The sequence below is a fragment of the Centroberyx gerrardi genome, chromosome 24, assembly GCF_048128805.1.
Source record: "Centroberyx gerrardi isolate f3 chromosome 24, fCenGer3.hap1.cur.20231027, whole genome shotgun sequence".
In the NCBI taxonomy this organism is placed as follows: Eukaryota; Metazoa; Chordata; class Actinopteri; order Beryciformes; family Berycidae; genus Centroberyx; species Centroberyx gerrardi.
The window spans coordinates 9,860,079-9,887,358 of record NC_136020.1 but is presented as its reverse complement, the minus strand read 5'-3'; the positions used below and the strand labels follow the sequence as shown (position 1 = coordinate 9,887,358).

Sequence of the window (27,280 nt, the reverse complement as noted above, 5' to 3'; positions counted from 1 at the left end):
AGACATGCTATCAAATTATGTGTTTGAGTCTTAAATTGTGTATTTTTTGGCATCCCAATGGCATCTTGCATAGGCCTATGAATATTCCCTGTGAAAAGGACATTGGAGGAAAACAATTAATTAATTAATTAATTTATTACAGAATCATACTCAAATATATTCTTTATTTTGGTACTTTGTATCACTTAAAAAAGTTAGAATATACATGTTCGTCAATAAGGATTTTATTTTGAAAGGATTCACCGGAAGTTACTTTATTTATTGTATCTGGCTTGACCCTGGTGAGGGAGACCGTGTGACAGATAGGAGCACAAACTCAACCAAAAGGGGGTTGAACCGAGGACGTCTTGTTTCTTGTAAAGGGGCATCTGTGTGAGGAAGGCAAGGCTTTTCCTGGTCATCACCCACTTTGGACTTAATAAAACCACCGAGTCGGTCGCTCAATTAATTTAAACGCACACCCTCGGATTATAGCTTTAACCCAAGTTGCTGACCATGAGGACTAACGTGTGGATTTACAAAGCTTTGGTGTGTATTGTGGTCTTTATGGTGGATACAGGTAAGACATGAAGAACTGTTGGTCTGTGGGCTGTTGGCAATTTTAATTATCTTAATGCCATTTAATCTCATATTTGGTCTTTTTATTCTGTAAACAAGTGGGAGAAATCTGATTCCACTTATTTCTAATGCAGGAAGAACAGAAAATGAAGATTCAAACAAGTTGAAACAAGTTGATTTGCATTGTAGACAAGTGTAATAATCTCACCCCAGTGGCAGAAGAAAAATACGATTTTCAGTCTCAGTAGCCTACTAGATTAAATGACTTGCAGACGACAATGGATATTTTTTGCAGTGTGTGCGTAACGTGGAGAATTTATAATGATTTTGAATTATAGACTAAATAGCATAAGTGGCATTGAATAGACTGGATCATTATCCAGGTTTTGCACTGTCTACATCTATTCAATTGATGAGAAAGCTGTTTGCACGCTTTTCTTGTATACTGCACGGTGATAATTCACTGTGGTTTGAGAAAATGTTTTTGATTTTTTACGCTCTAACAGTAGCCACAGTCATATTTAGGGCTATTTTATAAGAGAGAAAGCCTATTACCGAGGTCACTTTTAATCCTGCAATTTTTGGTAAAGGCTGCAGTGTCATTATAGTGTCACTGGTTAGAGCCAGAGTCATTCATTTTTGTGAAGCTCAGGGACTCCCAAACTTTTTCATGTCAACGACCCCCCAAATAGATGCGCAATACACCACCGATCCCCATTTGATGAGATTTTGTCCCAAGCAACCCCATCTTATAAGATTTTTTGTTATTTTGAGTTATTTTTTATGACAGAATTGGACTATAAAACGTTGCTCAAAAGAGTCATCAGTATACATTCTCTAATTGTGCTAACATTTAGTGAATGAAATAATAGTGAAATTAAACTATTCTTCCTTTTACTTGGGACTTCATTGAACCCCCTCAAGGACCCCTGGAGGTCCCCGGACCACACTTTGAGAACCAGCGACCTAGTTAACCAGTGAATCTTATAACAAATAGCAAGTAGGTCAAACGGCAAACGCGTTGTAATAAATACACTTATAGTTATTAGCCTAATAATATTAGTAGCCAAGATACCATCTCTCTGAGCAGCACGAGGACGCGCAGTCTGCCGTTCCAGCTGCGTAAAGGTAAACCCGGGCTGAAGAGTTCTGTTTGAAGTACATCTGCTGATCCTGCTGCTTTGTCATTAAAAGTTTTATATAGGTCATGGTCATTTCAGTAATAGACACTCGTGCATCTGTGGGACTATAATGCCAGCTACTGGGAGGAGGATGTCGTGCGGCTGTAGCCTATCTGATAATGTTCCAGCACGGCCCGGGGCGCGCGGGGCCAGCGACGTCATTTATACGAGAGACTGTCCGTGCATCCGCGCTGCTGAAGCGTCCTTGAGCAAGGCACTGAATCCCTTCCAGCTCCAGGGCTGCTGTTCTGTATCTGACTCTGACCTCTGACCCCTGACCTCCCTGCGGATTGGGGGGGAAAGTAAAATGCGCGTCCCCGACAGCAGTATTTGTGCGTTCGTCAAGGTAGAGAGAGAGAGAGAGAGAGGGAGAGAGGGAGAGAGAGGGGGGGGGGTAGGAGTAACATCTGGCTGCTGAGCCCAGCTCCACATTGTGCGCTCTCTGAAGCAGATGTAATGTCTGAGTAATTCCCAGACAGAGGCACACCTTTAACCTGCTACTTTGCTGTTTTTTCTTTCGAGGAGATGTTTTTCATTGGATACAGTTCTAACCCCTCACAGCCTAAAAAGAGACTGGAACATTTTGCAATTATCAATCTTACTTTTATTTATTTTTTCTCTACCTTTATTTATCCAGGGAAAGTTGACTAAACACCCATGCTCTTTATCCAGCAACGCCCCACTTCACATTCATTCACTTCCGCACATTCACACCTGGGAGCTGCCCGGTACAACCACAGTCTTCTGCTGCTGGCCACTGAGCTGCAGTTGGGGGTTAAGTGCTTTGCTCAAGGGCACCTCAGTGGCAGTTGTTGCGGGAGGGGAGAGTGTTACTCATTCACATTCCCCACCCACATTTGCCCATTCCCAAACTCGCCTCTTTAACCTCTCGGCTGCCGCTGCCTCTTCTCAACTGTCGCCCGTTCTCGTTGCTCCCAAACTCGCCCGTGGAGCACCTTTTATTATAGTATTCAACTTCAGCAAATATTTGGGATTTGGAGATAGCAGGAGTCTGACTGGAAGGAGAGGAAGAGACTAAGTGAAATCTAATTGAGCGGCCTGGCCAGACATCAGGGCTGGAACAACAGCGTGATGAGTGCCAGATGTGGTCCGGTGGAGCCCAAACATTAATAACACGTCCTCCCCAAAAAACATTTTCAACCACGAGGACCCTCCAAACGCTCCGGAGTTTACAATATCCTAAGTACGCACACAACGTCTTGTGTCGGATCTTGGCACAAGAGCATGTTGCTGTAACTCCACAGCATGAGATTTTCCTCTGTGATTTATGTCCCACTTGCCCCTAATTATAAAGGGAAAACTATTGTAACTAAACACACAATGCGTCTAAGGATGTTGCTGCAGTTGTAGCCCAAGGAAAGCACTTGTACAGTAGAGCTCCACTCCAGAGAAGGATGCACTCTAAATTTTCCAGTAGGTAAAACTGTATGATTTGCATCACAGAAGATTTGGACTTGAAATATGGTTTGTCCTGTTTGTGAACTCCATTGGATCTCGTATACCCCTAGGTTATACTGCTTTTTCGCTACGATAAGATTCTCTTTTTGATGTATTACTTCCAAAGAAATGGTTCCCAACAAAGGCCTATAAATCAAACATCATGAATTATTGTGTGTGCTTGTGCAACTTTCAGACACATTTTTCCAGAAATAGTATAACTCCTGTGTTGGTTGCCAATAACTGAGACTGTACATAAAACTTATTTGGACCAACAGTGGAGTAGAGATGATGAGTGACGATATAGCAGCCCTGGGAAACAGGATGAGCCCGATGAGCCTGCGATTTGTTTTGTTCTCTCAAAAAATGCATGTCATCCTTGTTGCTCAAAATGAAAAGGAACAAACAAAATGCCACACTAGTAAAACAGCAGGGGGTCAAGTGGGTTCTAATAAGGCTTTCATGACCCTTTAAAAGTCAAGCCTTTATGGGTCGTGAATGCAGCAAAGCACTTGAAACGGGTTTCTGAAGGAGTCACGAATGTCCATTAAAACTAACATAAAACGGTGACATAACAGATACCATTGGGTAGCTAAAACTGCTGTTGGAAAAAAAAATTTCGGCTTGTAAAATATGAGGTATGCCCTCACGAGCATCTACTCCCCAAGTGAAGCAGTGAAGCACATCAGCTTCCTGGATGGACATCATTCTGTCCTCCTGGTCTTCCTCACAGTCCAACTCCGCCCCGCATTCAGGCACTTAACTTGGTATGAACCAGGACTGCAGTGCTGGGTGCATTTGGAGCTGGGGTTTGGTCCTGGTCACAGTGCATTCCTGCTTTTCTCACACCTGGTCCGCCACCTCAGCTTGGCCAGCACAGGTGAAGAGCATTTTGCCTAAAGAAAGTTGCTCAAATGAGTTTATCACCAAATCTAAGCATTTCGGTAATGGGACACTTAATTGATCCCTGGAGGCAAATTCTCCTTTCTCTTGCCCCGCTGCACAGGGAGGTCAGAGGTCAGGGTCAGATGCAGAACAGCAGCCTTGGAGCTGGTAGGGATCTAATTTGTTGCTCAAGGACACTTCAGCAGGCCGGACGCTGCTCAATTCATAGCTGTAATATCATTCCGCCCTTCCTCCACGCTGTGACTCTGAAACCCTTTTCATGCTTCCTGCTGTTCCAATAGTAGAGACAATCAATGCATCATACTATTGGTACATCCCCAAAGGGACGTACCAATAGTATGATGTATTCATGCATTGTCAAACAAGATGGTGCAAACAAAGTCAACACTGCTTGTTGGCAGGAGTTGTCTTTTAATTATGAACTCCTGCCATTAAATGACTTATGCCTGCTGTTAGACATCTGTTTGTAGAGGGAAGTGATTTTTGGTGGAAACATGAATAGTATTAAAATGGGGAGGAAAACTGGGGCCAATAACATTCCAGAGGGCATCAAAATGCAACATGGATACAGCATGACACTGCATCGCTCATTTTACTGGCGTGGAGTGATAGGGTTATAGGTTTAGTTTATTTGTACATAATTCCGAATGATAAAACGCTTTTAAAAAGATGTTATCGCGTGTTGTTTCAGTCAAGAGTCCTGTTATTGCAGAGTCAGAGAATAGACTTGCAAGGCCAACAATCTAATCCTGTAGTCATAAAGAGGCATAAAAGGATGATCTCTTGGCTTAAAGAATGCTTACGTTGTCTGTGCGTATGTGTGTGTGTGTGCAAGCATGCCCAAGCTTTCCATTTACATTCAGCCTCTGCTTGCCGACTTGACTCCTTATGTGAATTTGGCGTATTTCCGGTGTGTGGAAGAGTGTGTGAGTCTTCTTCTTCTTCTTCTGCTGCTGCTCTGGCAGGTCGCTGTGGGAGGACTCAGCAGACGTTACAGAAGTATGAGAAGACTGAGAGCCACATGCTGGTTTGCACAGACTGCCCTCAGCCCCCTGTGGTGCGAAACAGCCGGTCGCAGGAGCGCTGCGCCCGCAAGTGCAAGGAGGGCAAGAAGGGCAAGAAGGGCAAGAAATACTTCAACTGCAGGTGTGTGACAAGTTGCATGTTCTGCCTCTGTTTCTCTCTCCCTCTCGCTGGTTTTCAGCCCGCCGCCTCATTTCTATCCATATTCCCCTCACTCCTCCTTTCCTGCTGTACAGACATATTTACATATTTTGTTGTTTATCATTCGTTCATCTCTCAACTACTTCCCGTCTTCTTCTGCAGGGCCTTCAACTTTCAGAGGCACAACAGGAAATGCCACTTGCTTCCCTTCGACCGCCTCACACCCGGCGTGCAGAAGCAAGCCAACGTCAACTTCACTCTGTATGAACATAAAGGTAAACTTCGCCGCTTTCCAGGTCCAAAGTCTCTTAAAGGTGACATTATGCAGTCTTGGTGTTTTCGTTCCTAGAATGAAAGTACTCAGGGTTTACACGGGAGGATTGTTTGTTGGTGATGATGGGTTTCGCTCCTTGCTTTTTTTAAAGGTCTTTGGTTTCTCTGTTGACACAATAAAAGCAACCCCCGCCTCGCTGTTTAATAGCTCCAGTGGGGAGAGTCGCGCACACAAACATGTAGCGGACCAAGTGGAGTGTAAACAAAAAACTTCATTGTTTACAGTCGGAGTGCAAAAGGCTCACTCCAGTGCCGGCTGTGGAATCTTGCACTTCAGAATTTACTGCAAAATTTACGGAAACTCCTCCCGGTGACATTTAACGAACTTCAGGGAGTTGTCTGTTTTTGGAATAACAGACAAGCGGGGACATTCTGAAATGCTTATAAATAAATATATTCCAGGTGGTCAAAGCAGCCTGCGCAAATCGAATTAATTGAATAAACGATGTATAAACTCACATGCAAAGAAGAGAACTTGCATCAAAGTGAGAAAATGAATGGGTGTTTTCAAATGCTTGTATGCCTTTGCCCTCACCCAGACTACATAAGGGAGTGTATCGTCGGCACCAAGGACAACTACAGAGGGAGGAGGTCTTGGACAAAGTCAAACATCACTTGTCAAGCTTGGGCTGATACGAACATCAATGACCACACGTAAGTCCTCCTCCTTTCTTTTCTCACCCCTAATAGCACATTCTTACTCACAGCAGTGGTGTAGGGGAGCATTCCTGAGAGGAGGGATGGTTACAAACATTCACACATTCTCAACTGCGAGCTCAGCGCCTTGCACAAGGGCACTCCAACAGTTGTTTTCGAGGGAGGAGAGAGTGTTAATCATTCACTTCCCCAGGCCAGATCTCTGCAGATTTGAACCGGCAGCCTTCAAAGCCTGCTCCTCTAATCTTCAGGTTACCGTCACCTTCCTGTATGTTCTTTCTCTATTTCTCCGCGGCTGATATTGAACAGGCCCCAGCAGCTGATTTATTGACGTTCAGATCATCCCCTTGCACCTTGGGGGTTAAGGGAAGGCGGAGGCTTGGAGACGGTTGGACGCTTGCGCGGAGTTAATGCGGATTTCTTTCAACACATGCATAGATCTCTCCCCAAATGAGGTTGTTTTTCTACTGCTCTGTAGGCCATCAGGTGTACGAGCGAAGACGTTTTCTCCCCGGCTAAAACAAGAGGCGAGACCGGCGAATTTGCGAAGATGGTTCGGTGCCAGCATCTCATTAGCAGTGCTCATTAGTTACAAGATATTTTAACTGCAGCAGTCAGGAGGGGGGTTGAGAAACGGAGCAATAAGAGTTTGAGGGAGTGCAGAGTGAAAGAGAGGCAGAAGGAGAGAGAGAGAGGGAGGTAGAACGAGGGAAAGAGGGCTCAAAGATTTATAGACTGAAGTCATGTTCTGTCTGTTCTCCAGCTGAGCTCACAAAGCCACAGACACACAGGGGGAGAATACAAGCTCCCCGACCCCCCTGATGAAAACACATAGCAGGGTCGGTCCCGGCTGGGCCTCCCCCTGGACACAACAGAGTTCCCCATCCTCTCCTCTCCTCTCCTCTCCCCTCCCCTCCTCTCCTCTCCTCTCCTCTCCTCTCCACAGTTCCCCAATCCTCCCACTGCTCACATTTGGACTCTTCTGTCATCGTTCTGACACACAGTTCAAGTCCCCTTCCCTGATGGCAAACATGTCCGACAACATCGTCCCGGCTTGTCAGCAACTTTCAACTTTCAAAGGGAGCTTTACTTAGGAGAGATTTAGTGCCACAGAGGGGTTACCTAGCATGAGACTGCCCCGCTGCGTGAGGATTACCACCATAATGAGCTACGCACCATTTGAGTTTCACGTAACTATTATTTTTATGCTTGACCGATCACCGCAGGGCAAGGGGTGATTGAGAGTGCGGATGCTTCCTGACACCGGGGACAAGTTTGGACCTACACCAGGTCCTCCGTTTGAAGGGTGGTTCCCTAACTACACCACCCTGCTTCTGAAAATCTGCTTTTTTTCTTAAGATACATCGAGTCTGTAGATGCCTGCTTTTATACCTATGGATGATTTATACCTTTGGATGCTGTAACCTTTTAGCGAGAACAAGTTCGCTTCATCATCACCAGGTGCATGTAGCTAGACATTTTGCGGCACTTACTTCAGGTCGAGAGTCCATCTTTAGTAATATCCAAAATCCAGCCAATATGTTTAGCCGGTCCAGAAAGCGAAGCATGTGTGTGTGTAGTGTCTGCCTGTTCTCCGATGGGAACAGGCTTTGGCAAGGAGATGAATAGCTGGCCAACATCTGTTAGCGCAACATCATTATGGCGAACTTGCTCCCATGCCTTGGCCTTTTTACGGACTCTCACCAGATGCAGCGTTGTGTAAAGAGAGTTGCTAAGGCTCCTTGTAATTCCATTTATTATATAAGGATACTGTACTGTAAATACTGGAGAGAAATATATTGAGTTTGTGAGATACACTTGATCAAATAAATGTGTTTTGGCTTACAGCTGAGTATTGCTTGGAGGGGGAACAAGTGCTTTGTCTAGGCCAAACCCCAATACCAATTTCCTTATTGTTGTAGATCTGAGACAATGGGACATGTATATTATTATATCTTTCTGATACACTTCTCTGGGTAAAGGGCATGTCTGTTTCTGGGTCTGGAGCATAGGATCAACACAGTGGCTTGGATCCATACCATATTGGATTGAGGGCGTATAGATTTACATTACAATGAAGACTTAACTTTGCTTTTCCTCGGCTCTCCCCCTTCTTTCTTCTTTTGCAGCCTCTCCCCTGGTCTCCTTTCGTCTAAGTTAGATCCCTGAGATTTCCTCTAGTTCTGGGTTGAATGATGTTGTGCATTAGCGTCGGAGCCCTGCGAAAGCCCCAGGGCACAGTGGGGAGAGCCGAGCAGACTCCCCCAAGAAAAGAGTCATTGGCTGGGGTAGAGCGCTCAGACAAGCTGCTGAAGGGAGGTCGACTCTGGTTCTTTTTCCCTTTTCTTCTTTCCCTCGTCCCCTCCTGTTCTTTTTACATCATCAATTAAGCTCTGAGCTCCCCCTTTTTCCCTCCACTCCATTATGTTCACTTTTCATCCACCACACTTTGCGTCCTCATACCTTTTCATCACTCTAATATCAGTCACTTTACTCCTCGTTTATTTTTGGTGGCTTTCTTTTCACTCTCCCTCCATGTCCACACGTTTTTTCTTTTGCCCTATCCCTCCACCTCTGTCTTCCCTCTCCGTCTCCATGGGTGGGAAGGGGACTGTGGTGGGCTTGGCCCAGGGGGTGTTGACGCAGCCCCGCTTTTCATCATCCTGCCCTGACAGGAGACGAATTTCTCACACTGTCCATTTAGTATGGTCTGTTCCCCATTGTTCCAGCCCATATGTTGGGACCAGCCAGGTTCTTTTACTCTGAAAGGTGTGTCTTATAAAAGCCTGTTCGCACTGACGCAATGTAGCAAAACGACAGAGAGGGATTAGGTTCAAACGTGTTCAAAGGCTGCCAGCAAAAGAACTGCTCGGGCTGCTCCAAGTGGTTCGTAGCATTGTTCTGTGCTGTTGGTAGTCACTGTGCTGTGACTGGGTCTGGCTGCTTCACACATGAGGAAATGATAGGGATTGGTAAAGCAATCGTGCAAAAAGTGTAAATCTGTCTCTTCATAGAAAAGGAGAATTATGGCTATTGTTTTGCATATGATTGCTACAATTTCTGTCATTCTAAAATGTTTCTGTTGGTTTCTTGTCATGCTGTAGGTACTGTCATTTTTCAGAATGAAGCAAAATGCCCCGGTCTTTATGTCAATGCCCTTTGAATTATTTTGGTTTATTATTAAGAAAACTAGCAGTCAGTTAAGGTATATTGGAGCAGTCAAGCGTGCATGTCTCATCTCTACTTATTTATGCATATTACAGTATCAGATAACATTTTAAATGATGTCTTCCCCCCTCTAGGTTTTACCCTGATAGGTATCCAAGGCAAGACCTGAGGGAGAACTTCTGTCGGAACCCCAACAACGATCCCGGTGGTCCGTGGTGCTACACCACAGACCCCAACGTACGTTCTGAGGAGTGCGGCCTACCGCAGTGTTCAGAACGTAAGAGCATCCAACCACACATCAATGGACAATAACATTTGAACAAATTACTTCAGATCCACCGTGGAAGGAAACTCACATTAACGTTATTTCTCTAGAGATGATAGAACTGTTTATGTGGTTTATTCAATGCTCAAAAGTTGTACTGATGTTTTAAGTTGTGTTTATGATTACGATGTACATTTTGTGATTTTGTGTTGACAGAGGTGTGTATGACGTGTAACGGGGAGGACTACCAGGGCAAAATGGACCATACAGAGAGTGGCAAGGAATGTCAGAGATGGGACTCAGCAAGGCCGCACAAACACCACTTCCAGCCCAAAAAGTAAGAGAAAAGAGCCCAGTGTAATCTAATGGAATAATGCATTTTCTCCAGTTGTAGAACAGTGCATAGTTTTTCCAGTTGTAGACTAGTGGATAGACACCGCTGATACACCATGATACATAAATAAATGACGCTAATACTCAAGAGAGGTAGACCTCACCACTTGTTCTGGTTTAGTTCTGTTTATTCGTAATAACTCAACACCAGTGACACCCTCTCCTCCCTTTTCTCCCTCCCCATCTTTTATTCCTCCTCTGTATCCTCTCTCTCTCTCTTCTCCTGTTAGGTATCGCGACAAAGATTTAAAGGACAACTACTGTCGTAACCCAGATAATCGCCTCCGGCCCTGGTGCTACACCATGGATCCCAAGACTCCATGGGAGTACTGCAGCATCGCTGTGTGTGGTGAGGCCTAGAAATCTGCTCCATCTCTTTTGCATCCCAATGAATGAATATTAATCCAGGAAGGCCTGAAGCAAAACTTTTATTAGAACAGGGATGTGTTTTATTTCGCCGGCACTCTATTCATCCCTGAGGGGGAAAGTCTCTTTTCTTTTGCCTCCCCCCACAGGGAGGTCAGAGGTCAGGGTCAACTACAATACGCATATATACTCCTAATCCTCATTAATTCACCATCTTCTCCTTGTGAGAAAGAGTTTTTTGAGTGAAGCAATTATTTAACGAGTCAAGCGAGTGAAGAACACACTCTTGTTGTATTCTTATTGTGGCCTCTCAATGGCTTGATTGCCACTTTTGCCTCAGCCACCAGTGCCCTTACGACCTCATAACAATAGATATCAAACAGTGGGGAATCCACTATTAGATCAGAAAGTGGACCTACTGATCCAGTGGCGAGGATCCCTAGCTTCGTGGTGGGTTTTTTTGGGGGGGCAGACAGCGGTTGGAGAATACCAGCTTGTGGTTTGGGGGCGCCAGGAGGGTTGTTACATACAGGACTGTTTTGGTGGTTTTGGGGTAGGGCAGTGAGGCGAGTAAAAAGCCCCCCCCACACCCGCCCTGCGGAGTCACACAGGCTTTTTGTTTACCCTGCTGAGTGTTTCATGTGGTGCTTGGCTTCAGTCCCTCTACCTCAACAAGGAGGGGTAAATAGGTTGTTTGTAAAGGGGAGGGTCTGACTTCAGAGCATCAGAAGTGTTTTATTGAGGCCACTCATAGATGACAGGAGGCTGTGAAGTGGAGCGCTCCTACCAACATACAGAGATGCCTCACACAGCAAGTGGAAGATCTGATCATTGTGTTAGTGGCAGGGCCATTGTTCTTAAAATTATATCAGATTTGGCAGAGATGTGATAGATTGTAGTAAAACATTTATAGTAGAACATTTGCCTTTATAAATCATATAAAGGAGAGAGGGAAAAAAGAGGGAATGGTCAGCAAAAAGAGGTTATGCCATTGGAGAGTTTGTTCTTTTTTTCTTCGAAAGCACGTTGAAATATCCCCACATGCACACACACACATGCACACACACACACGCACAGTATCTCTCTTTGTCTCTCTCAGACACATACACACATGTACTGTACATGTTATGATTTACAACAAGGGAGGGGGATCTGCATTTGTCCAGATGTGTGTATCCCTCAATGCCTGCCCTCAGAAAGATAAAAACCACTGACCTGTACAACACAGTGCACACAGACACTGGCATGCATTACATCAAGCCAAAACATCCCTCTTTTCCACCCGCCTTCCCTTTTCTGCCTCAAAACATTCCCCTTCCTCCTCCATCTTCTCCCATCTCATTTGTCAAAGGCTAAAGAAACAGAGACAGAAATCCGGTGGGGAGAAATCGCTCCCTGCGTACTCCTATCCCCGCGCTGCCGAAAAGCAGAATTCCATCTGAAGATGTTTGGAATAGTTTTCCGGTGGATAAAGTGGCCACAAGCCGAGTGGGTTGAATTTAATGTGTTTGGTTGGGCTGCAATAAGCCAGTCCATCAAATTCACTGCAAGAGCCCATTATCATAATTTTAAGGTTCATACAGGTGTACAGGCAAAGACATAAATATGGACACAGACTCCAGATTTTTCTTATAACAACCTATTCCATTGTGTACTATCGCCATGTTAAATCACTGCTTCTTGCTGTTTATGTCCCTCAATGCAAGAATGTGGGGCACCAATGTTATGGATACACAGAGAGCTGCCTATCTCAGTTGAGAGGAGGGGGGGGGGGAGTGCTACTGTTTTTGATCATCTGTCTCTAAGTGAAACATGATTAACTCCCATCCCCATTGTTCTGGAGATTAATACCACCACCTCTCCTTCCTGCCTTCCTGCCTTCCTGTCTTGCGTTTCTGCATCTTGCTCCCTTTATCAAACTTTTTCTTTGGATTCTGTCTCATTCTTACACCCATTCTTGCACATCAATCAATGATCCCCATCTCTCTTTCTCTCTCTCCCTCTGTCCCAGACTCAAGTGAGGACACAGATGTCAATGTAACAACATCCTGTGTCCAGGGAAAGGGCACAGATTACCGCGGCACAATGAATGTCACTCCAGAGGGTGTGACGTGTCAACGCTGGGACTCCCAGTTCCCCCATAACCACTCTTATATTCCTCAGAACTACAAATGCAAGTGAGTAATGCTTGGCTCATGCTTCCTGACAGCCGGGATTCAGTTGTCTTGCTGTGTGAGGGAGGTGATTTGTTGAGTTTGAACATAGTCTTTTGAAATGCGAAAAGCAGAAGTGATGGAAGCGAGGCTGAAAAATGATAGAGTTGCTTTAAAAAATCAAACTGTCAGCAGCATGATTTAATTTGCCGTGTGTGTGTGTGTGTGTGTTTGTGTTACAGAGACCTCAGAGAGAACTACTGTCGTAACCCTGATGGCGCAGATTACCCATGGTGCTTCACTACAGACCCTAATCAGAGGATAGCCAACTGCACCCACATCCCTAGGTGTGACACTGAGGTCACACAGAAAATAGGTAATTTTTCTACAGCATCAATTTTAACCTAAAAACTTGCCTAAACTTCAAAGAATACAGAGAATATATTAAGGAGTGGCATTACCTTGTAAATTGCTTTGTGGTTTCTATGTAATTGGTGAATAATTTGCTTGAAATACAGCACTACAGATGCTACAAAACACTTGTCATGTTTTTGCAAAGTGGAACCACACAGGACGAGCTCTGTAGCAAAATTAATGGCAGTCTCTGTATTGCTCCCATAGGACCGGGCCACTTGGCAGCATGTTGCCCAATGAATTCCATTTCATGGAAGTACAAAAACACCAGGCGGCATTCAGCCTTGACAAAAACGTGCTCTGTCTTTTCCCATGTTTCTCTGCTTTGCATTTCAAAAAACCACACGTCACAATGTAAAGAGTCCTTTGCTAACTATAGGCACTTGTCTGGTTCTGTTTAGCAACAGACATACTGGGATTGAAATGTCCCTTTCACTTTTCTATTATATTTGGGAACTACCAACTGCAAAGGGCCCTTGACATTAAATTGATCCAAACCGCAAAGACCAGCCAAACCTTCAAACCTATTTATGTTATGACAGCATCAATGAGAATGACAGCCACTGCCCAAAAATACACCAGCTCTTTGTGTGTTTGCATGCACGTATGCGCACATGCACTCTCACTCGTGCATTTGGGTGTGTGAGAAACTGCTGGTCTCAATATCTTGGCCTTGGGAATACTCAACAAGGTGGTCTGAAATAACTTTATCCCTTTCTTTGGCAGAATGCTATGAAGACAATGGAGAGACCTACCGGGGCACTTTGTCCACAACTAGATCAGGGATTCCCTGTGGAGAATGGTCACATTACATCAACAGGTAACAAAGTCATTACATCTGCATGTACATTTGCAACCCTCCTCCCACTATATAAGCGCACACTGTAACTCTGGCTTCAGCTGAGCCATGGAAACCTTTACTAGAGAGATTGACATTCTTTTCAGTTCAGTCGATGAGTGTTTGTTGACAACTTAGCTCCCATTGCCTTGTGAAAATCCCTTTCAAATGAATGAAGCTAAGTAGTGAAAACAAACAGTGGGAGGAAATCGGGGGACCCTCAGGGGTCAATACCAGGCCCAATTATTATTCATCTAGCTGACGAGAGGAAACCCTGGGGTGCTCTCAAAATGACCCACCCTGGAGGAAAAGTTGCCCACTCCAGGGCCTGTTGCTTAATGCTAATGTGAGGCTGTTGGAATTACTTAATTTACAGGAATTTTAAAAGCCAAAATGGCACAGACAGATGGACATGTTCCAGAGCCGACCCCTGACCCCAGGAAGTGCTTTCTGAGCAAAGTAGATCAAAGCCAATCAGCTCCCTCATGTGGACTGCAGCCAGCGAGTCTACCCTGTTCAAGGTCAGGGGTCGTCCCAGGAAAAACTGCTGAAAGCAACAGCTTGTTTAACATTCTCTTGGGAAGTGAAATTATCTTCACCCCCTGACAAATTGTTACCCATCGCTTAGCATTTTTTGGTCTCGAAAGTCTGTGTCCCCGTGCTCTACTTCTTTTAATTGCTGATATTTTGGGTAACTGAGAAGATAAGCTTCGATTCTCTTAGAGCCAAGTGAAACGTTTCAAGGAGACACGGGATCAGATGTGAATTCCTACAAATCGGGAGCACAACCAAATCGTTCCGTAGAGGATGTGGCTCCTGCTGGTCTGAGCCCTGGTGAATGCTTCGAGTGCATACTTTCATTCTCCCCAGAGCACTCTTCACAAAACTCTGCGTTTTCCTTCTACGGGCTCTGTGCACTGCAGCGAACGCACAGGATTCATTGCTCTATAGGAAAGCCAGAGTCAGACTTTCCAAGCATACCTCAGTAGCTTACTGTGTGTATGTATGTGCATGTGCGCGCGCGTGTATGCGACTGCATGTATGCACATGCTCATGTGTGTGTTTTGGAATGTGCACGAATCTCTTGGCCCATATAGACTTGGCCCAATGTTAGTTCTGATCCACTGTGAGCAAAATAACAAATGGAATATGAGAATCTGTATTTGTGTGTTTTACAGTGGGGATTCTCACTCTGCAGTATCCCATGTAGGGCTGGAGAAGAACTACTGCCGGAACCCAGACCGGGACAAGCATGGCCCTTGGTGTTACACCAATCCAAACAACCGCTTGGCTTGGGACTACTGCAAGCTGAAGCACTGTGAGTGGCTTACCTAACCTTGTCTCATCTAATGTCTGTTATAGTAGATATGTTTGTATTATGTCAACCACACTTAGCAGAACCTTAGTGCACCACAGTAAAAGAGATATGAGTGGAGTATGCACATGTTGTACAATAAAGTTGGTAGTTGTCTTTTTTTATACCCCTAGTATACCATAGAAGAAACATATGCTGTACAATGAAATTGCCAATAAATGTCCGTAAACACAACAGATTTTGCTTTGTAGCCTTGGTTGAATGTGACTATCATTTCATCACATTGAGAGGCATGAATGATATGAGACCCAGAGCGTTTGCTGATGTTTTCTATATACAGCTTGGCCGGTGGCTTATGTAATGTGTTAGCCGTGGTTTTGTCCAATTGGCTCAGAACGCACCGCGCTCTAACAGCAAACAGATGCAGGTCTCATGTGCCATCCTTTTATTTGAGCATCCACACAGTGAGGCTGATTGTTTGTTGTTGACCCAATATTTTCTTTGGCTGGTTTCGGCCGGCTTGCATTGAAGAGGCTCTTTCAAATAGCTGTGCAATAATTTCCATAATGTAAAACATGTCCTCCATGAAGTTTTTGTGGTTTTGAGCAAATGTATTCGCTGTGGTTGCTGACCGCTATAGCCTCCAACAACGATGCAGACTCGGAGATAAGTTTTATAAGGGATGGAAGGGTGTCTTTGTCAAATGAGGTTTCATGCTTTGTATGTCAATGTATGGTCAGTGATCTACATTATGTCCTGCCACTGTGGGGTCTGTCCTTACTGTTGTGATTTGCTTTCCTTCTATCAGGTGAATCTCCAACAGTGGCTCCCCAACCTACCAGTGAGTAGCTTTTACCAGTCTCCTCCTCTCCCTCGTCTTCTTTATCTCCCATCTTTTCTTTTTCCTCCTCACATCATATCCATCTGTTCTCATTTACCTGACAAAAAGAATTCGCTTTTATGCTTGCCTTTTGGATTTCTGCCTAAAAGTGGAAACATGCATTCATTTATCTAACACATCAACACTGTCTCCTTGTTTTAGCTCAAACTACGACCAAGATATCATGCTTTGTGCACATAAACACCAGAATTGTCGGAGGACACCAAGTGCAGGGCCCAGATGGCGGCTGGGTTGTGAGCATCCAAAGAGAGTAAGTCATTTTTAATCTGCGTTGTTGGCTTTTGAGAATGTCTCTGATCCTTAAATCCTCTAGTACGTCTTGGATGAAAATATTGTGCCAGAAATATTCTTTTATTTATTTCTTTTCTCTAAATGTTGAGATGATGTAGTGTAGTAAGTACACCCATCTTTCACTGTTGCACTCTAAATCAATATATATGGAGATGCTGTCCATGTCTTAAGCTGTTAGACCCAATGTAATGGTTGAAAATGTTCTCTAATATTTTCTCAGGAACGCTCACGTGTGTGGTGGCTCGTTGATCAGAGAAAACTGGGTTTTGACAGACCAACAGTGCTTCACCTCCTGGTAATCTTCACCTTTAGTCCCCCTCCACTTGTTTTTTTGGTGACCTACTTCTCTCTCACACTTTCTCTTTCTGTGACTCACCAATTCCCTCTCTCGTTTAGCTCTCCCATTTACCCTTAATATCTCTCAAACGTGTTTCCTCTCCTCTTGCTTTTCCCTCCCTCCCTTTGCTGATATTGTTTAAAGTGAAGATGCGGGCTATGTCCTGTTTATGGTAGCGGTTACTGAGAAATACCCAGTCCCAGACAGGCTTGAGATATGGAACGGGATGATTTGGCCTGCAGATCTGTTTAACTTCTGGAGTTGTCTGTGTCAGAGTTATATATCTCTGCATCTGCAGTAGTGGCCTGAATGAAAGCTTCCCTGTCTCTGCAGTAATGTATGTATCACATATGTCGTAGATCAGTGGTTTTCAGCTGATATGTTGAGGCACAGTGTGTGTCACAGAGTGAGCTACGTTTTGCCTTGAGATTTTGCTTTTTGCTTTGCAGGTTTGCCTTGAAAGTTTGCATCTTTGCAATATAAACAATGACAGAATTTTTATATTTTGATTGCTGTGATCATGGTTTTGTGTAGAATTTCTGCTGCAGTTAATAATGTCATGTGCCTTGAATTGTGTGCAAAGCATGCTACAAAAGTTGAGGAAATCTATTTTAGATGTTCCACTGACTATATGTAATATTAATACAATGGCCCCTCTATTCATCAGTGTTCCAGATCTCAGGGATTACAGTGTGCAGGTCGGCCTCCGCCACCTCAACCAGTCCTCCAGTCACCCCAGACTACACATCGCCCGCCTGATCTGTGGCCCAGAGGGATCCAACCTGGTTCTGCTGAAGCTGGCAGAGTAAGCGCTCACCTACACACTGGGTTTCCACTAATATCTAACATCTCACAATTGCAAAGTGTTATGTAAAATAGTCCAATCCTTTATATTATACCAAGAAGGCGCAATGTCATTTGGTTAACTGTGGCCTTCTGCCCATATAAAAGCCCTTATCATACAGCCCTATTATGGTTTTCAGTCATTTTTACTCTTCTACTGCAGTGTTATTGATCTACCTGCTGATAAAATAGTTTTGCACACAGTGGTCTACATTTTTTTAAAAACTGACACAAATCATGGTAATAAGGACCGTTTATTGATGCATATGTTGTATCCCAACTGTAATTTATAACTATTATTTACGTTTGTTGTAGGCCTGCCCCTGTGTCTGAGGGAGCCTCCACCATCCACCTTCCAGTAAAAGAGTGTAGCATTGCAGAGGGTACCAGCTGCACCATGTACGGATGGGGCGAAACCAAAAGTACTGCCTTTTCTTTCACCCATATTCCACATCACATGCCATTTTAACCATGATTGAAACTGTTACATCTGTTACATGAGACACTTACACCGGTTTCCCGTATCCCTCTGTGTTTAGATACAGGATATGACGAGGCACTGAAGGCAGTGACCATGCCCATGGTCAATAACGACATGTGCTCACGACTCAAAGGTGGTGCCGGTGAGAGCAGAGTGTGTGCCGGCGGCAAGAGAGGAGAAGGCGTATGTGATGTACGGTTCACAAATCTACATCTGCATCTTTAAACAGACATACGGCATGAACACACAGTACTTAAGCACTCTATCTTTATGGCACTCTATTTTTGGTTTGGACTCTAGCAGTGAATCATATGCAGTATAATGTCAGTGTCTCTTATCTCTAATCTCTAATCTTATCCTTCCAGAAAGACAACGGTGGCCCATTGGTTTGCCAGGAACACGAGCGCAAAGTCATCATCGGCGTGAGCATCCAAAGGACAAAGTGCGCCTCGTCGCAGCCCGCGCTCTTTGTCAACGTCGCCTTCTACTCCGAGTGGATATACAAAGTCTTCAAACTCTACCCCAGTTAGGAGAGGAACTAACACCATGGTGTGAAAACCAGCTCCGTGCAGGACTGCGCCACAGCCTGCGGGAGGAGGGGCGGCGTTGGGCCAGAAAATTCCAAGATCTCTCCAACATGGATGTATAACAAGACCACAGGGAGATATGAGTATGAGGAAACTGACCTTATGGAAAGTGGCCATTTTGGGATTTTGTGGCTGAATATATCATCTGGCGGAGAGGACAGAGATTAATGATTGGAGCGATGCAGGGAGTGAGGACACACTATGATTGGAATTTCACCCATTCTTTCACTATGCAAAAAAGAAGAAATTCAGGTTGTTAGCTTTAATACCATTTTTACAATCAAAGTCTTGGGCACATGGACGGTGTACTAATCGTATTTTGACATGTTCAGACTCTCTGAAGCCATGCAAACAAAGACAGTAAGAATGGGACTTGTGACTCAGTATTGTCTCCTGGAAAATACTTGAATATGGACAGAACCCAAATCCCAGGCGGTTACCACGGGAGATAATGTCTCCTGTGGCTGAGAGTTCCTGTTATTTGTGTGTTGAGCTGGATTGCAAAACAAATCTTTTACCTCCTACAAAAGTGCTGTGGTTGGATGGAAATGGTGCTCCCTTATGAAAAAGAACTGTAGTCGTCCAATCATAACGTTTAGAAGGATATCAAATATCACAGCAAAACTGCAGAAATATTATTCAGCTACTATGGGGTCAAAAACTTAAACCACAGAAAATCCTATAGTGATACCAAAGGAGATAAAAATATCATCAAGCATGATGAGGTCACTATAAACTCACTATTGAGTACTATAGACACACTATAAGTCCCTATAAGATGATATCATAGTGATTTTTCAGTGTGATGCAACTGTTATGGCTATATCCTGGAGTTAAGTGGAGAGGGTTTGAAATCCAGAAAGGTTCAAATTTTGCTTCAGATATACCAATAGTTCTTTATGCAAGATACATCATTGCTGCCTGTATAGCTGTAACTGCAGCAGCCTTGGCAAACATGAAGTGCTAATCGCTCGCAGTAGCTGGACTACCTTTTCCCTAGTTAGGCGTAACTGTTAGTTTCCCTGTGAGAGTGTCTAACTAGGAGTGGGCGAGCTGTTCCAAATCTTATGCTAACATTTGCAGCATGAGAGAGGGAAGCGCCATGCCAAATATAACATGGCTATTTGGTCTCCAGTATGGAGGGAACTGTGGCCCCTGGCGGGCTGTGTGTGGTCAGTAAGACTTTTTTTTTTTTTTTTGTTTCGTGGAAAGTGACTCCTTTTGTACATAACTGCAGATTTATTGAGTATGTTTCTGGCACGCTGTAATATTTTATAGGTCTTATAGATCTGGAATATTTTTGGCTCACTTAGAAACACCAGAGTGGCTTCCTCTTGCCTCGGATTATGTTTTCTATTTAAAGAGATGGGTAGCTTGTAAGTAGCAGCTATATTTATTTTTTTTAATTAGAAGATGGCATCATTGTAAAAGATAACCCATATTTTTTTGTGTGATATTTAGATGCTTCTTTGGCCTGAGAATAGTGAAAGACCCTACCATGATTGGAGTGTATGTTTGGCTTTCAAGTAATAGCCACACAATCATAGTCTAAATTTAGATTTAGATTGGTAGTGCTAGGGACAGCATGCTTCATAATTTATGGTAAAAACACATTAACCCAACTTCTTAATTCAACAATGCTTTGTCCCATGCTAAATTAGTATGATTTACCCAAACCCTACACAACTCATGCTACAAAAATAACATCCCAAATTAAAAAAAAAATTCCCACAAAAATGGCATCCAACTATACTAACAACAATGACATCCAAAATAAAAAGAAAAGTTCCAACCAATGAATAACATCCAACTATACCAGGCCAATTGTGCTAGAATATTCCCATTCAGGTAGCATTAGCGGTGGTTACATGTTACTTGTATTTGTGTGGCTGTTACCAAGGAATTAAACCATGGATTCCATTCTTAGCTGTTTCTAAGACGACTCTTGGTCCATTCTGAATATCACATTAAAAAAAGGAATTATCAATAAGTGAACCAATATTGCTAATGTGAAGGGATTTAAGACAATGGATTGTATATTTCCCACCAGTCAATGAGTCATTTTGCTTTGGGTTCAAAAGGTATGTGAAAGTATGACAAGGAACATAACTGCATAAAATGATCACTGTGGCCGTTATTATACTTTGAGGATGATCACAGTGAAAATCTAAGAAGTTTAAATGAAAGAACGACGGCTCCTCCAAAGAACATTAAGTGACTGTTTTGATAGGTGATACCAAATATTATCTTCCTGAGTTCTTTGGTGAATCAGTCATTGTATTGTAAATTGATAGCTGGTATTGTAAATTGATTCTAAATTGATTGCTTTTTTCCAACTATGGCAAAGTTGCTGTTATTTAATTTGCTGGTATGTAAATAGCCCAGTGCATAATGTAAATTACAAATTGTAATTTTGTAAATTTCATACTTAAGTGTTTTTACTTCTCCATGATCACTCTGTTTATATACCTGTATACTGTAAACTCTATAACTATAACAGCTGCTATTTTGTGTCAGTGAGTTGTTTTATATCTATTGATTTTTTCTGAATTTTGTAGCCTTTGTTATATACCGATTTTAATAAACAATTTGAGATAACACTCATCTGTACTCTCTCTCTCTCTCTCTCTCTCTCTCTCTCTCTCTCTCTCTCTGTATATTTAGACCTTTACTACATCTGACACATTACACTAGTTTACCACAGAAAAAGCTTTCTAACTTACTGCTGCACAATATGTTTAAAGAATTATTCCAATAAAACACATTATGAAGCTATTTTTGGCAGTGTATTCACTAGATAGCAGGATCCTCCACAGCAGCAAATTCGAGTACATGACAAATACTCTCAAGTAGCTGAAAGGAACATGGGTCATCCATACAACCAGTAAATGGGAAAAAATATTTCTTTAGCAATCTTTGTATGATAAATGTATCCATCTGACACTTGAGATACAGATAAGGTTTTCAGCAGCTCTGCAACTCTTGGTTGCTCAATATAAGATAAGACATATTCATGCCATTACTTTAATGCTCCACATGTAAGATTCATTGTAGTGTCAAATTACATTAATCTAAGCACTATTTACTATGGGAATCACTTTTCGGTAACCCCCCTAACCACTATCAACAACACCAAGGCTGGCTTTACCTTCAGTGGGTTTTGAAGGAGAAAATTATGGCCTCATTCCACATTCCATTCACGAAAGCTTTTCAGAGTGTTCACAAATGATTTAGGTTACAGTAGAGATCACAACACAACCTTCCCCTATCATGTGGAGATGTAATTTACGTACTTGGCTTCTTGGTGGTAAATTCAGAATGGTCACCTTGCCAGCAGGGCGGCTAAACAAGCTCTTTGCCTTCTGATCCCAACCTTTCCCCTGGTGACCAATCACCAAGGAGCTCTCAGGCTTACGGCCTCCTCACTGTAGTAAAGGGATATGAAGGAACTCAATGCCTCTGTCCTTTTGCTGTCATAAAAATGTACGCCAAGCAGACCAGATATCAGGTCATGTTTAGCCTTTTTGAAGCTGGTTTTATAGATTTTCCTGTTGGGCTGTCCTGGAAAAAAAACATCTTGGGAAAGTGCCTTAACGGGGATTTTAAACCTCCTTCTGCACTTAAACAAACAGCAAGCGCAACACTGTAAAGGGATAACATCCCTATTATCCAGTTGTAACCTTTAATGGTCCATACAGCTAATGTATGATTTATGTCACGGTCATATTACAGCCAAATGTTAGCAGTGACCTGGAAAACCGCAGAACACCCTGTTAAAGTTACGCTCAAACTGCTTGACATAACTTCTGCGATAACATTCTCTTTATATTGATCTTGCTCAGTCACATCAAAAATGTCAACTATTTTTCAAAACCCACAAAGTGTATCTTTCCAGGAAGGTTTCATAGCTCTGTGAGATACTCTACTACAGTTTATTTCCTGGAAACACATCAATAAAAATGGTCTCGACCTCAAAAAGTCATTTCAAAATCATCTTCTCTGCTCCATTTTATTTAGCACTTCAGATTTTACTGTGTTGCAGTGACAGTGTCTCCTCCTTTACAATTCATTGTAGTAGATGCGTGGTTTGCATTAAGATGCATTGGGCTAATCTGACGTACTCAATGAAAGATTACACAACAACATTGATTTTTGAATAATACTCAAGGTAGGTATCTGTTACCCCTAAAGATCTGCAATTCAAAGTGACAGATACAGAGAAGAGAGGTAGGTGGAGAGGGGAGGTGCATTTTAAAAAAGAAAAGGAGAAAGGGACAAGATTGTAACTCCAGTCTTCTGTCGCCCTCTGCTGCCCAGAACGTCTCCTTTCAGTCCCAAAGTTCTCCTGTGGGCAAATTAAGGAAGTTTGCTTGTGTAGCATGGAATCAAGCAACTCTAGCATTGCTACATAAGAGTTTTCTGTGACTATTTTGCATAATAAAAGTGATCCAATGTCAACGCTGAGCATCAAAAGACTTAAACTCCTATTTCAAACTGAAAATATAGAGGAAGGAGCGTCAGACTCTGATCAATGCTTCCCCTTCTCTTGGAACTCCAGATGAGTATGATGAAAAATCTGTCTGTCACTTGACTGTGCTCACTGATGTTAAAAAAGCGGTTGCACATTATGTCCAGGTAGCGATGAGGACTCATGTGCCATCTCCCGGTGTTGGGCAAACAGAAACCTCTCATCTGGTTGATACTGGCTGAAAGAGAAAGCCGCTCCCTGCTGGTTCCAGTACTGAGCCAAGGGGCGGTCTGTTCTCAGCGCCTCGTTAGCCAACGGGAGGCGCGTCCTTGCGTCTGTGTGATGATGGTGAACCAACGGGAAAGTGAATCTGTCTCTGTGGAGAGCCAATGGGGTCTTCTCTGCGACGGGCTGGGCCAGTGGGAGCGTCTTGTCATATGGTTGATGGAGGAATGAGGGCGGCATTGAGATGGATGTCAGAAGTTCAGAACTGCCCGTACCTGCACAAGAGATGAGTGGAGTGAATTTTACTTTTACCAGTACACAGGGTCAGATGTAACGATCATTTGTGCTATAGGGTAGCTAGAAACTGGACGTTAGAGGAAAGGCAGATGAAAGGGGGGTCAAGAGGGAAGCTGCTGTCCCAGATCCCTTCATTGAACCTCCAGAAAGGCAAACAGGAGGTTCTAGCATCCACAGCTGACCCTAAAGGCTTGATAAAATGGATTCTGAATGGTCTCACCTCTTTTTGACATGTGGTAGCCATGTTGTAACTTCCCATTAACTGTGTTGTAAGTCTGGGAAGCTTCTGAAGTGTCACAGTAGACTCTTGACGCTCCTGTCTCCTTCCAATTAACCTAAACATAGTCCAAATAACACTGTAAGATTCTATTCTAGATTCTAACTCATATTAATTAATCATATTATTATAATTAGATTAGATTTTAGAGTTTGTCTCACAAAACACAACTACACACTGCACCTGTTGACTTGTGAAGCTGTGTGGCATTGTGGGATTCACTGGAGCAAAGTCTCTTTCCTTCTGAAAGCCGGCAGCTGTTCAGAAGAAAGGAAGGTTGTCTCATTGATAGAGAAGTTAAGGGTGTTGCATTCAAGGGCCTTTCATTGTCAGTCAGCTGGATTATGGTTGAATGATGACACCGCGCACACGTTTTATAAAGCACACACACTCACACAACACACACTTACAAGGTGCGCTATCCCTCTGTTTGGCCTCCCTCCTCCACTTGGCGCGTCTGTTTGAAAACCAGACCTTTGAGAGACAGATAATAATCTCAAGAGCAGAAAAGTTGTGACACTATGTGAATACTTTGATGAAAATTATTATCAGTTTACCTTGATGGTGTCCTCAGGAAGTTTGATCTCGGCTGACAGTTTTTCTCTCGTATACATATCTGCGTACTGACTTTGAGAAAATTCTGGTTTGGGAGATAAGATGAAAAACTGACTGTTCTTCTGTGAAAAGGACAGGATAGAGTAGAACAGCACTGTGTCGTACACATGCATGGACATTTAAAGATGTAGCGTTACCTTGCTCTAGCGCTCTGCTCTGCTCTGGGGTGAAGGTGGTGCGGTTTCGCTGCTGAGGACCTTTAGGCTTCTGGTCACTACTGCAGACCGTCTCTAAAGGCTCTCTCTCACTCACTCCCCCTTGGATCATGGGAGGAAACCCTGGACGCAATAGTTTTATAAAGCTTTACAAAGTCTGGTCCAACCATAATAGTAAAACTACACACACACACACACACACACACTCACACACTGATCCAAGTATGAGTCCAGAAAATTTGGGACTGGCTTTGCTCAGGGATGCAGTGGAGGATAAAGCCAATAATTAGTTTACCGCACCTTTTTCTTTGTGGAATAGCTGACCCAAATTTGTAAGTTGACATATCTTTATGATGGAAATTAATAGTAGCCCATACATTATACCAGCTACAGCTAGTATAAAACTGATCTAAGTTCTATGATTATAGGGTTCTTTAAGGGAGAAACAGCATAAATTCATGTTTTTGTTCATATTGATGGTTAATTTGCCTTATGATGATCACCAGCTGGAAGTCACAGTTTCTCCACCTTTTAATTTTATTTATTTTTTTACCCCTACATCACTGACTATGTCTCGTTTCTTTCACTGTACCTGCGCAGTGATGGTAGACAAAATCACCTTGGTCGGTCCTGTTGTGCGCATTGATTTCCATGCACATTGGCCCATGGTCTAAGTGGATCTTTCTCAAAATCCGGTTCACAGAAGACACCTTGAAGGAAGCAACGTGTAAACAAAAAAAATCCATTACGTGCTGAAACACTCTCATAGAAGTTTTAAAGCTTCTACTAAAAATTCCAATCTCACTTACGCTGGGAACTTTGGAGGGCTTACAGATCCGTTCAGCTGCAAGCCTCTTTCGGATTTCCCAGGCGAAAATGGTTGGGTTTTCCCTTTTGCACTGGATGACTGTGGAGATGACGCCGGGGGTGAGAAGCCGAGGTCGGCTCCCTCCAATGGCCTTGGGCTCCAGCAGTCCGGTGCGGTGGTACCGGCTCAGGATCTTACTGACGCAGCCGCTGGACACCTGTCAGTGTGCATTGGTTTCCACTTTAATTATGGGGAGGGATGTGTTTTGTTTTTGTTTTTTTTGGGGTTTTTTTGACAATTGTGTAATTTTGTAATTTAGAGGGCGCGATAACGAAATTAACAAGTTACTTTTTGATTGATAGCTGTAATATTATGACTGAAATGCTTTTGCTCCTGAAATGAAATCAGATTACTGTAGCGCATCACTGAGTAACGCGTTAAACCACCCAGCAGGTAATGACTGGGCATCTCTAAAACACAAGATGAACGCGATGTCCACCGAGTCCAAATTATGCGTCTGTGATGTTTTCACTCACAGGGACTCTCGATATGATATTAGTGGAAACACTATGGCAGCCAGGAGCCTCAGATAACTTTTCTGAACCACTCGGATATCTGTTAAACAAGTCTGGTTGTTACATTTTAACAAGAGATGTGTTAGTGCGCACCCTAAGTATCCTGGAGATCTGGCTTGGCCGGACTCCCTCCGAGGCCAGCTCAATCATTTTCCTCCTCTTGGAAGCTGGGAGAGGTCTGCCGTTGAGAAACATCCCTCCGAGCTGGTTCACAGTTCCACCACCTGCTCAGAATAAATAGAATTAAAAACTGTATACACTGTATGTAAGCTATTTAAATGAGAGAGACGACAAGCCTGTTCACTGCAAACAACTTGCAAGATTCTTAGTCTTTATGAAATATAATAAATGTCATTCACAGCTGGTGAGTTATTTAATTTGGCATAGAGTCTTAAAATCTGTGAAAAAATGAAAAAATCTGCCAGTGGTCTGATGTAATTTCAGTTATTTCCAATGCAAATTAAGATTTTTTTTTAGCATCAAGTGGCATAATCTTGGCACAAGATTATTCTTCCTTGTTTCTAAAAGAAAATGAAATGAAATGGAAAAAAGTGAAACTGCATTGGCACCCCCCTTTTTTTAAAAAAAAGAAAAAAACGTATTTTACTAAATATAGGATTTTAGGACTGAACATAAGACTACGTGACTAATAAGTGACATGTGAAGACGCACATTTAAACAGACACAGTGTTTGACACTGTTTGATAAAAAAACAAAAAAAACAATATAGCCTATAAGTTGTCATCGATAGACCATCGATTAGAGCACAACGTTGTTCAACTGATATAATAAAAGTATAATAAAATTGGGGACTGAACCTTTATTTGGCAGATCCAGGTTTGTTCCGCACATCTCCACTTGCTGTTTATTTAAAAAAACAAAACAAATGCAGCAATCTGACAAGGTTCCCACGGGACAAAAATAGGCTTATCAAAAAAATAAAAACTTACGATGGGGCAGCAAAAGCGCAACAACAGGCAGGATAAAATGTCTTGGTAACTCCAGGTATCTCAGGTAAAAGACAATGAGCGGAATCACGCCCTTCAGCAGCAATTTATAGGCCTGGAGACTTTAACATGACGTGGTGGCCTGATACCTGAAATGTCAATATTGCCTGCAAGTAAATTCAAGCAGTAGACTTGGGCTAATTGTACAATGGGCGTCAGTTATATGCCAACTCTGTAAAAAAAACTCTGTCTATCTCTACAAGACATTTAGTCTCATATTCAGTCTTAACATTTTTCTTAAAAC

General features: G+C 43.0%; 2 protein-coding genes across 2 annotated transcripts; one reads left to right on the top strand and one right to left on the bottom strand.

Moving 5' to 3' along the window:
- The first annotated feature begins 464 nt into the window (after window positions 1-464).
- On the top strand, window positions 465-21,213 carry hgfa (hepatocyte growth factor a). Its single transcript, XM_071905640.2, has 18 exons — window positions 465-559; window positions 5,069-5,249; window positions 5,430-5,542; window positions 6,140-6,254; window positions 9,560-9,702; window positions 9,907-10,027; window positions 10,314-10,432; window positions 12,461-12,626; window positions 12,845-12,978; window positions 13,743-13,836; window positions 15,033-15,172; window positions 15,978-16,010; window positions 16,212-16,320; window positions 16,582-16,656; window positions 17,366-17,503; window positions 17,857-17,963; window positions 18,081-18,214; window positions 18,388-21,213. The coding sequence occupies exons 1-18, from the start codon at window positions 496-498 to the stop codon at window positions 18,550-18,552; spliced, it is 2,151 nt and encodes a 716-aa protein (XP_071761741.1). The 5' UTR covers window positions 465-495; the 3' UTR covers window positions 18,553-21,213.
- Window positions 21,214-24,014: 2,801 nt separating this feature from the next.
- pax4 (paired box 4) lies at window positions 24,015-26,881 on the bottom strand. Its single transcript, XM_071905751.1, has 9 exons — window positions 26,848-26,881; window positions 26,123-26,253; window positions 25,456-25,671; window positions 25,258-25,356; window positions 25,206-25,213; window positions 24,582-24,738; window positions 24,434-24,550; window positions 24,287-24,350; window positions 24,015-24,133 (listed from the first exon to the last, which is right to left on the bottom strand). Exons 1-9 carry the CDS (start codon window positions 26,879-26,881, stop codon window positions 24,015-24,017), a joined length of 945 nt encoding a protein of 314 aa, XP_071761852.1.
- Between the last annotated feature and the right edge of the window lie 399 nt (window positions 26,882-27,280).